Genomic DNA, 12,097 nt, shown 5'->3' with positions numbered 1-12,097 from the left:
TTCAACATGGTGGCACGGTGGAAGACTGGTTTGCACATCTGCCTCACAGTTCTGACGACCTGGGTTCAAATCCGATGGTGAAAGAATTCATTTCAACATCATGTACCCCTATGAGAAAGGCCACAGCAAAAAAAATATGCATCTTATTTGACATAAGCTAACGATCACCAATTAGTTCCAAGTGGACATAGGAGGGCTGTCATCTTTTAGGTATATTACATAGTAATCTCAGCATTATTTCAAGTTTGACATTTTTGTCCTACAGTTACAATGGACAGATATACAGTACAACACCGAAGGGCCACTTATTTCCCTCATACCCGTACTCATGTAACAGAAACATAAGCAGCAAAATCAACAAACTTGTTCAGAACAGTATAGCACTCCTACTACAGTACCATCACATTTCGATAAAACACACTGCTGCTGAACCCTGCAAAGCATGCTGGGAAACACTGCTCACAGACTCCCCAACATGCTACAGTAAGGTACCATATATAAAATAAGATCATACATACACTAACTGCAGAAAACTTGCACAAATGCTTTGAAACATTGGGAAAGTTTAGAATCACAACATGGCAAGAAACAGCAGTTGTCCATAACGTTTATTTTTCTATGTTGTTTTCTGTTTAAATACGGTATATGATCATCCATCCATCCATTTTCTGAGCCGCTTATCCTCACTCGGGTCGCAGGCGTGCTGGAGCCTATCCCAGCTATCAACGGGCAGGAGGCGGGGTACACCCTGAACTGGTTGCCAGCCAATCGCAGGGTATATGATCGCTTCGTGTTAAATAACAAAATTATAATTGTGTCAGAAATGGATAGAAATGAAAATTCCTCAAAAAAAACAACAACCTCACAATATTAAAATGTAGCTCGTGATTGCAGACGTACACCAGCTTGCTAATACAATACTGAGCCACGTTTGCAGTGTATGGACTGATGTAATCTTTAGTCGTAAGAAAACCCTGGGTTTTCTAGTGTTAAACTTCTGGATGGCCAATCCACCATGGACATCCTTTTCGACCCTTCTATCCGTGACACCTCATCAATTGATCGCTATTATTCAACCGTGCACGAGGATGAATTCGGTCTCTGTCCAAGAGGATCTTTTGGTATATGTGGTCCCAATGGTAGCAAGTTGAGAAGCCACATTCTACACTGTCTTTAGGCCGATTACTTTCACCTCACAGCTCACTCATAAAGAGGGCTTTGAACCGTCTGTTTTGGTGGGGATCCGGTGGGCTTTTTGTCCCATCATGGTTGAGTGGATTCAGTCATTGCAGACAGACATGTTTACTAAATTCTGGATAGGTTGAGTGAAGATTAGGTGTGCCACTTTGAATAACTGAGCGTGATCATTGATTGCAAGATAATATGTGCATGTGTTCAACGAAATGATTGAAATGACATGGGAGGCTTTTTGAAAACAACTATTTAAATGTAGTATCACATGTTCCGATTGTACATATTTGCATTTATATTTGTCAAATGAATATCAGAGGTATGTTGTTGATTTTGTGGTGTCCCGAAGCAGGGGGCAGCAAAGTGACAGAGTGACAGATGTACACACGCTTCACAAAAGTAAACAGACTCAAAAACGACCTTGAAAATAGAGGAAAGTTGCTAAAACCAGGCAAAGGCCATGTGTGGTCTTACATAAAGCCCAGATGGTCCACAAAAAAAAAAAAAAAAAAAAAAACATGGGACAGAGAAATGGAGTCAGTGACTGTTGTGTGACTGACCACACAGCTCATAGGAGCCAACACCATAGGCCACAACACCTGGGTGGAGACATCAGGGTCTCTTATGTTAGAAAACATGTCATGAGAAATTCAAAGTTCAAGTTTTGCCCAGGGGGTCCAGCTAATAAGCAAAGGTTACCTTTCTTTGATTTATGTTAGCTCTTAGCCTGGAGGAAAACATCACTTTGTCTTCACATTGCTAGATTTTACAACCAATTGTAAACATTTCAGCATGCCTTCAATTTCTAATATCTGTTACAATTATTTCTTTTACTTATTTGTCGTTGCACATACATTACGTTATACTGTATGTTTTGCTTGAACACCTTAACTTTTGTTTTTTAAAACATCACAGATAATGAGTAATTGTGTAGTTGTTAGTAAATTAATTTTACTTTGGGATGAGGATTCAAATTCAGGATTTCATTTTTTGGCACTCAACCAGTAGAAGTATTTCATCCATCCATCCATCTATTTTCTATACTACTTATCCTGACGAGGGCCGCGCCTGCGTGGAGTTTGCATGTTCTCCCCGTGCCTGTGTGGGTTTTCTCCGGGTACTCCGATTTCCTCCCACATCCCAGAAAACATGCACGGTAGGTTATTTAAAGACTCTAAATTGTCCGTAGGTGTGAACGTGATGATTGTTTGTCTATACTGTATGTGGCCTGCAATTGGCTGGTGACCAGTACAGGGTGTACCCCACCTCCCGCCCCCAGTTAGCTGGGATAGGCTCCACCCTAGTGAGGATAAGCGATGTAGAAAATGGATGGATGATTTGTACAGCTAACATGCCTGTTGTTGTTTTTGTATGAATGCCTGCTTTTGACAAAAGCTCTCTTTTTTTTTTTTTTTGTATATATAGTACTTCCACTAATTTATTTCAATTACCAGATATTCAAGACATCTAATTTTGAAGATTTCCCCAAAACCTTCCATGGAAAGTATACGCCGAGCCTGATTACCCGACATACTATAGGACAGTTTAATCTATCTCAGTAGTTTGTTTACTGGTTGTTTACTAATTAGGACGTGAACAGAATTCCAAACAAGTTAGTGTTATCATGTTAACATTGCAAGCCTAACGTAAAGCACTGTGTTATATTCCTTTTTGAAAGTTGCTGGTGTTTCTTTGAATAGAAAAACTATAATATCAGTTTGACCACAACATACAATTTTATGTCAACTAAATTCCATCTCATTGCAACACATCTTAACACAAAGTCTCACTAACTTTTAATAATGATTCATTTTAGTTCATGGTGGGATATCATAGTTATTGTGAAAGTGTATACCTAATTATGGACTCTGTAATCCTTCCAATATCGTTCCCATTATTTTCAGTATTTGTTTAGTTTTACCTTATTATGGACTCTGTTATCCTTCCAATATAATTCCCAGTGTTTACAGTATTTGTTTAGTTTGAGACTTTTGCCTGAGCCAACATATTAGACTGTGTGTTTATTCATCTGTGTGTGTGTATCTTCTGAAGGCACTCTTTCCAAAATCAACCTCAGACACGGTCCGAGTAATACGTGGACCGCTGCGAGGGCACATCTCGACTGCTGGGACGAGTTTCATTCTGAGCAATCACCTCAACAACACTTGCTTTGCTCTGCTCCCTGTGTGTTCCACCTGCTCCAAGATCATGGGATGCTAAAGACAGAGCCGTTATTTTACTTTTCTGACATGCAAGCACAGCTAGACTTAAAAGACTTTCTGAAGAAAAAATGTCTGCTGTTTACTTTTTGAACTTGTTGCTGTGTGTGGGTGTCCAACTGATTCAGCCTCTTCCCTTACTCATGCCTCTCGGTTGAACTACGGCACCGCTCGGCATAGTGTAGAATTTGCGCTCGTGGCTGTCTTTTAATTACTTTATTTTCTTTACTCACTTCTTTCCTCTGTATGTGCCAGCAGAAAAGTGTTTACCTACTCATCAGAACTTGGTTTCCTCCAATTACAACAAAAAATATCAATGAGTCTTCATTTATTCTATGTAAACTCTCTTGCAATAAATCCTCAAATAGTGGCCTGCTTTGAAAAGACAATAAATGCATGCCGCACCTCACGATGGCACTGTGGCTGTGCAGTAAATAACAAGGTGGGGGAGATGAAAACAGCACAGAAAAACCGGTGATGCCACAAGGTGGCCTTAATTACGTGAGGTGCACGTTGGCTGAAAAATGTAAAAAATATATAAGACGTTATTTACCAAGACAGTGATGTAGTGGTTCATTTGTGCAGGCCGTATGGGTTCACTCAGTGACGGTGTGAATGTCTGTGAATGGCTGTCTGTCTGTGTCCCGTGTTTTACTGGTGACCAATCTCGGGTGTAGGCTGCCTTTCTGCTGAAGTTGGCTGGGATAGACCCCAATATCCTTTGACCCTGAACAGGACTAGGAGCATAGAAAATGGATGGATGCATTTTATTTACCTTTGTATTATTATTGTGAAATACATTTGCATGAAAGGCCTTCCTTCAAATACAGATGCCTTACAAATGCCTTACTCCTAATACAGGCCAACTTCTCTCAGCCACAGCGGGCTTCATGTCTCACGAGTTAAGAGTGGCCGTCTCGCAACCCGAAGGATGTGGGTTTGATCCTCGGCTCTCTTCGAATATGTCAAAGTTTTCCATTTGTTCCTGATGCCGAGTCATTGTTAGTTCAATGGGGGCTGAGTGCTTTCAGTAGCTTCAAGGTCGAAGTTCACTATACAAGTGAAAAGCCTTTTACCATTTGCTGTATGACAATATGTAGATATGTAATGCTCATGCTGAGCCATTTCATTTTTTTTATAAGTCATAAACAGCTTGTACCTGTTTAGTTAATTGGAGGACAGAGTAGCTAATGATTCAACCTACTTTCTGTATTACCATCCTTACTTTTTGCTGGATATTCATCTCATTCCTATTTTCAGAGGAGAATGTTCAAACAGAGCATCTTCTGCTGGTAACTGTTTTCACATTTTAATATAGCGTGATCAATGTAAAACTGTATTTCAATTTCAAGTGCAAGTGTGTTCATTTGCTTCCTCACACACAAAGGTCAACATAGAGTCTGTTTCTAAATGATGATTTTATTTATTCAGGGGAAGAAAAAAACAAAACATCATGCCAACAGTCAATATTGTCATGGGTGTGTGTTCCGGTTTTTGTTTTCCCCCTGTTTCCCACACACACCTGCTCCTGTGCGCATCTTCACCACCTGTGCCTCGTTCACCCTAATTACCCTTTGTATTTAACCTCGTGTCTCATTCCCTCTCATCACCAGTTTGTTGTACCTTGTCGTCGCATTCCGTGTTTCCACGTCACAGACTCACAGTAAGACTTGACCCTGTTCCGATTATTGATCTCGCCTCTTTGCCTCATGTTTTTGGATACTGTTGCCTTTCTTGGATTGCCTGCCTGTGTACCGACCTACGCCCGTATATTAAACCTCTCTTTTTGGAAACTGTCCATTTGTTTTGGAGTCGTGCATTTTTTGGGTCCTATCCTCTGTTCCGTTCATGACAAATATGGTGGTGGCAAGGTGATGGTCGGGGTCCGCTTTGCTATTTTAGGATCTAAAGGACTTGCTGTCACTTGCTTTACTGGAAAATCCTGCAGGCAAATGTCCAGTCATCAGTTTGTGCCCTCAACCTCAAGTGCTATTGGTTTATACAGCAGGACTGACCCGTAACATACTAGCAAGTCTACTATACCTCTGAAGGGCAGAAAAAAACAAAATGAAGGTTTTGAAGTGACCATGCCAAAGGTCGGACTTAAATGAATTGAGAAGCAATGGTATGACCTCAAACGGGTAGTCCTCGGTCGAAAACCTTCCAATATGACTGACTTCAAACAATTCTGCGAGGAAGAGTGGGCCAAAATTCCTCCACCCTCATGAGAAAATCTCACCGCCAGTTATCGCTGGCGAGGGCGGCTCAATCAGTTAAGTTCAGGGGGTACGGGATATTTTTTCCCCCTTGAAAAAGAAAATCATCATTTAGAAACTTTTTATACTTTATATTTACTTGAGTTGTCTTCGTAAGATGTTAAAATGAGTTTGATAATCTGAAATATTGAAGTGTGATAAACATGAAAAAGGAAATCAGAAATCAGGAAGTGGTAAATACTTTTTCACAGCACGGTAGCTGAGGTTATAAAGCAGGTCAGGAGAGAGAGAGAGTGAGAGAGAAAGAGCGCGCGACCATCTGATGGCAGCAGATGGAAGCTTGAAATCAGGACGACAAGACCAAATGCTTATGGGTTCTTCTCAAGGCGATGAGTTCACTTTAGATCCTGTCTACTCCACTGCATTCACTTCATGCTAAACTTGCAAATGAAAGTCCTTTGCATTTGAGATCTATTGACCCTAAGTACCTGCTTAAGATGAAATGGAGAGAGAGAAGACATGCCGTAGTAGATGTCTATTGAGTACACTGATTGGATGTTAACCAATTGAAATGATACTTAAAAAAAAAAACACAAACTAATGCAGTATTTGTAGTTATTTTGACAATAAAATTTTTGAATCATCATTTTAAATCGTTAACGGTTGTAATAGTGCTTCATTTATAATCCAGTCACTGAATTGTGTCTGTGCTTGTCCGCAAAAGTGTATTGCCACCAGTATAATCGTCGCCTCGACTTTCTGAATAGAATTCAGAATTTATATATTCCTGCAGGTCAGCATAATGCCGCCCATATCCATGTAAAAGGAATGTGTTTGACATGCACAGAACATTTCTGTTGGATTTGCTGCAGCGGTGACATGTGTAACACATTGACTGGCTTTCACATGAGCTGACCTTCACTGTGTCCTTGTTGTAGAATGGAGCAGTTCCAGGTGAGCCAGTGAAGAAGGATGAAAACTCCCGGCGGGGGAACTGGGGGAACCAAATTGAGTTTGTCCTCACGAGTGTTGGCTATGCTGTGGGCCTGGGCAATGTTTGGAGGTTTCCCTACCTCTGCTACAGAAATGGAGGAGGTAGGCATTTTATCATAGAGAAACGTATTGCATGCAAAGGTGCATAATAAATCAAACAAATCCACAGAACAGAACAAAAAAGGAATGAATGAAGACCAAAAACAAATACTTTTATTTTGTATTTTTGTTTAGTTCCTTTAACAGTAAATTCTCTACTCAGTCATGCTTACTGTACAATTTATATTTACCTCAGTATAATTGGATGAAATTGAATTAGGAACGCGTCATTTGGATGTAAATCAGGCATTTACAGCTCCATTTAGCAATGTTTTTGGACATGACGCCTGTATCAAATGTAATTTTTTAGTTCACTGGCGCATGAGTCCTGATAGCTTCCACAAAACAAACAAGATTATGTTAAAAAAAAAAAAAAGGTTTTCACAGCGATTTGATGAAGAAAGATTACCACACATGGATTCAGATATTTATGGCACACTGTAAATTTCTGCGCTCACCCGGCTTTTTGGTTTATCTCTCCGTCGTAATTAATGTGGCAACATGAGTCATGTACCATTAGGCCTATCAATACAGCTCAAAGCTGTGTTTAAACATCAAGGGCTCCAAATTCGTCGACTGCGCAGTGTGCACCGGAGTGCAAATGGTGTACATCTTGATATTCATGCCCACGCAAGGCTTGCTGCACGTGTTTGCCACCTCTGCAGACTGGTCTGCGCCTAGCTGGGTAGTTTCGGCGCAGCGAGGGTGTGCCCTTGAAGATGCACTAGGCGCAGTGAGATCTTGGTGCACAGAAAGTGTGTAAAAACCTAGGCCTGCTCATACCACATCTAAGTTGTTGCTAAGGGATCTAATGTGATTTTGAGGTCCTCAGAGGTGTGTAGTGGATGACAGATTATTTCAACAGTGGGGATCCAAACCTCTTAATTATTGTACAAATATATAATCATTTAATGTATTCTTACCTTTGTCATCATTATTATATTTTATCATTATTATATTTTTTTCCTGGCTGGCACGCTGCTATGTGGGCCGGGGACGGCGAGGTGGAAATGAACGATCTTTTGAGGGGATATAGTCTGCGGACATACAATATTTAAGTCACCAGCGATTTTTCACCGGCTCATTCTGTATTTAATAAGGGTATACCGTTAACGTTCAGTGATCCAGTCACGCATGGATCGCTGAGTCCTCTTTCGCTCTCCTCTATATGGCGTCAACATTTGAGACTATTTGTGCTGTTTTTTTAAAGGGTATGCAATAACCCGCTTCGATTGGACAGGATTGAGGTCGGCACATGCATGAACGATCATGCATGACTGGGGATGGATTCATGAGGTCTGCAGACATGTTTAAGTCGCCCTCACTTATCACCAGCTCATATTGTATTCAATCACATTATCTTTTGCCACCCTGCGATTGGCTGGCGACCAGTTCAGGCTGTACCACGCCTCTCGCCCGAATGGATGGATGGATGGACGGATCTTTTGCCACACCGGCCAAGGGAAAATGCTCGGTCAGGCATGGATTGATCTCTCCATGCATGCGAGACCGTCATTGCGCCTCACTTAAAAGGAATGAATGAAATAAGACACTTTGATTGGCACAGCTCCTTTTGCTAAATATTAAATATAATTGCTGTGCGCGTCTGAGAGATTACGTCAACCCAGTCTAGTCCACCCCCTCACAAAGTGACGCCACGCACCACACTGGATTTGCGCAAGTCACGAAAATAGAGCCCCAAGTTTTGTCTTTCATAGGGAAGAGTACACATAGCTGATGTAGCCCATGTATTGCTTCAGTGTTCCCCAACCTTTATGGCATACAGGCACCGATTTTTCATTAGAACATTCTCACGGCACACCACCAAAAAAAAGTCACAAAAGTATGAAATCTGAAATAATGATGATCTCGTTTCAATTTACTCGTGGATTTATTTAATAAGTAGTCTATGAAATATGTGGTTATTGAACACACAACTGATAAACTTGCAGAAAGCTTGGCTTTTCTATTAAACAGTGAGAGAGTGTCGGCCTTGCGGACCAAATCTGTAAAATGGTTCCATAGGACAGGAGCCTGATAAATGGAAATTCTATATCCCATTTCTTCCTCTTTTCTTCCTTTTAGATTCTGGGACCCCAAGTTATTGTGAGCTTTGTGTAGTGCTCTAGTAGGCACCACAAGGTGTTTAGGGTATAGCGGTCCCTGATTTTATAGTGCTATGTAGGTGAGGAAAAACATTTAGATTTTTATTCAAAATCTAGGAAGTCAATGGAGTGAGGCTAGCACTGGAAAGGTGTCAAAGCCTGCATTAAGGTCTAATAGGACAAGTATAGAGACGCGGACTTTGTCGGCGTCAGTAAGCAGGTTGTAACGTTCACTAGCACCGTCTTGGTACTATAGTGTATATATATTTATAATTTTTTAAATCTTGTTTTTGACTTAGCGGTTTAAGCGGCTAGTTTCTTTTGGTCTCTTTACTTATGTCTTAGAGGTGTGATGGAATCTATATTTGCCCACAGAGAGGTAGCTGCATCATCTACAAACTCATCCATTTGAGCTGGACTGAAACTGGTGTTGAGATTGTCTTTTTTGGTAATGCCTAGTATTGACTCAATGATAGGACCAACGGCCTCCTTTAAATTTAGCGACAGAAGCATCTAGTAAACACACACTGGAGTTTGTTATGCCTGCGTGAGTGCATTCGACTAACTAGAAGGTAAAGGTGGATAGGCAGTAGTCAGATAGTTGATGATTTTGTGGGAATATTGTTAAATTATCAATGTTAAGGCCATACAGTAGGTCTCTGACTTTTTCAAAACTATTGTGAAATGCTAGCTGATTTGCAGCAAATAATTATTTGCTCACTTCAGTCAGGCAAGTTTCGTGGCTGCCATTAAGCCTCTTCTAAAAAATACAACGCTGGATGCTTTCATGTTAGCAAGCTATACACCTATCTCAAAGTTCCCCTTCAAGCCAAGATTGTCGAGAGAGTTATTTTTCATCAACTGAGCAATTTCTTAAACTTAAATGGACTTTTTGACAGATTCAATCATGTTTCCGAACTCAGAATCACAGAATCAGCTCTTATCAAAGAACCAAATCATATAAGGTTGAATACTGACTCGGGGAAAGGTGTCAATTCTGGTCTTGTTGGATCTCAGTGCCGCTTTTGATACGGTAGATCATAACATACTGCTGAACAGTTAAATGTGGGTTGGACTAAATGGAACAGTCCTTAAATAGTTCAGGTCAAACCTGGAGGAAAACAGTTGTTTCATAAGAATTAGAGGTGCTCAATCTCATCGAATGGCAGTGACCTACGGGGTCCCTCAAGGCTCATTTCTTGGACCCTCCTGTTCAGCCTGTATATGCTACGCTTGGGTCAAATTCTTCAGAACCTTAATGTTGACAATCATAGTTATGCAGATGACACGCAGTTTCCAGATGACTACAGTTCAATTGAGGTGATGTGTCACTGTCTAAAACAATATAAATGGATGAGCCAAAACTGTCTTCAATTAAACCACAACAGTCCCAGTCAGCTTTATAATAGTTCTGTTGGTCTAATAGTTTAGAAAAGTTCTGCTACTGCTCTATAAACCAATAAATGGTTTTGGTCCTGAATACATGAAATAAATCTTAATGGAATATAAACCCAGTAGGGCTCTAAGAGCTACAGACTCAGGTCAAATAGTGGAGCACAGAGTCCAAAACAAACACAATGAAGCAGCATTTAGCTCTTATGCTGCACACACAGGGAATAAGTTGCCAACAGAATTGACGTTTCTTTCTTGCACTGTATGCTTTTTTTAAATTGTATTTTTAGTTTACTCTTTGTTTAAATTTTTTACAACCTTTTGTTTTTCTTTGTTTTTAAATGCTTTTTATCATTTAAAGATATATACACCTTGTGTATGAAATGTGCAATATAAATAAATTTGCTTTGCTTGGCTTTCCTCAACAAGGCAAACCCAACTGTTTCTAATAAAAGATGAGCTGTCATTTTCAACATAAGCATGAATGTTAAAGTCACCCACTCTGATTATTTTATCTATACTAGGAACTAGGCTTGATAGCAGCTCTGAGAATTCAGTTAAGAACTCAGAGTCAGGGCGGTAAATGACAAATAATGGCAATGTTATTGGGCCCTGTGAACTTCAGGAGGAAGGTCGAAAACAGGACTTTCAAAAGCGTTAAAGTTAAGTTTTTTATTTGATAGAGGGGTAGATGCAATTGGGCTGACACATTTATCTTGACTAAACCAGGTTTCAGTCAAACAGAAGAGATTCATGTGAAGGTCTGAGATCAGACCATTTGATATGTCTGCTTTGTTTGATTGGGATCTAACGTCATTTCTGTGCAGTCATGGGCCAGCATGGGAAATTAATAGGGCATTTACTAAATATAAAAAATAAGATACTGACAAATACAGCAAGCTGTTAGAGGAGCATTATGTCATCTCCTCTAGAAAAAAAAAAAAGTTGTGGATTATAGCTTGAATAGAAACGGACACAAATGCTTACACAATCTCATTAAACTGTTTATACTGATGATCGTGTTGAGTAGCCAAACCTCCATAATTGTTTGAGAAACTTATACAAAAGTCTAACTTGTCAATATCCTCAACAGTCACTATCTTTATGGTCGCAGTGCACGTTTATGCCTGCAATATCACAACTTCATTATTAGACTATTATGACTTTTGCTTTCCATTATGTACTGTAACGTTACAGATGATTACAATTCCACTGACTAGTTCAGCTCTCTTCTGCTACCAATGAAACAGATATTTATGTACGACATAGTCATGCCCGCCCCCCCGCCTCCCCACCAATATTTCATTAATTGTCTCTCTTTTAATCTTCTCTCTATGTTTGAAGTAATTCCTCCATCTCCTAATGTAAGTTTGTTTCCAAGTTGGCTTGATATAATCGGAATTCTCCTGGGCACTCGTTCTTCTTTACAAGCTTGTGTTGACTGAATCGTGACTGTCTCCCCTTCCAGGTGCCTTCATGCTCCCGTACTTTATCATGCTGGTGTTCTGTGGCATTCCACTCTTCTTTCTTGAGTTGTCCTTCGGGCAGTTCGCCAGCCAGGGGTGTCTTGGGGTCTGGAAGATTAGCCCAATGTTCAAAGGTTTGTGTGTTTGTATGTGATTCTCATGAACGCTGAGCTGGAATTTTTGGAGACTCATGTGATCCAACTTGTCAACTGCCACCCAGAAACCATTTAAAGGCAATACTGTTCTTAAAAAAATTGTCCTAAAATGGCACTTTAACTTTAGTTTTGTTTAATTTTGACCAGGGATATTTTCTATTAGTTTTTCTACTGTTTTGTATTGAAATGCAATTAAATGCATTTTTCCAGAGTTAACAACATTCCTGTCGGTGTCAATTATCCTATTCAGTTGTCCACCTA

The 12,097-nt window shown here is 40.1% G+C and overlaps 1 protein-coding gene across 3 annotated transcripts in view; it reads left to right on the top strand.

Moving 5' to 3' along the window:
• Positions 1-12,097, top strand: part of slc6a9 (solute carrier family 6 member 9) — a 53,805-nt gene that overhangs the window by 26,767 nt on the left and 14,941 nt on the right. For all 3 annotated transcript variants that reach the window (XM_061693745.1, XM_061693743.1, XM_061693746.1), the window contains exons 2-3: positions 6,565-6,721; positions 11,684-11,815. In XM_061693745.1, the coding sequence (XP_061549729.1) occupies positions 6,565-6,721; positions 11,684-11,815 (289 nt within the window). The remainder of the gene's footprint in view (positions 1-6,564; positions 6,722-11,683; positions 11,816-12,097) is intronic.

The sequence above is a fragment of the Phycodurus eques genome, chromosome 13 (genome assembly GCF_024500275.1).
Source record: "Phycodurus eques isolate BA_2022a chromosome 13, UOR_Pequ_1.1, whole genome shotgun sequence".
Lineage (NCBI taxonomy): Eukaryota > Metazoa > Chordata > Actinopteri > Syngnathiformes > Syngnathidae > Phycodurus > Phycodurus eques.
This window is presented reverse-complemented; position numbering and strand designations above follow the sequence as displayed.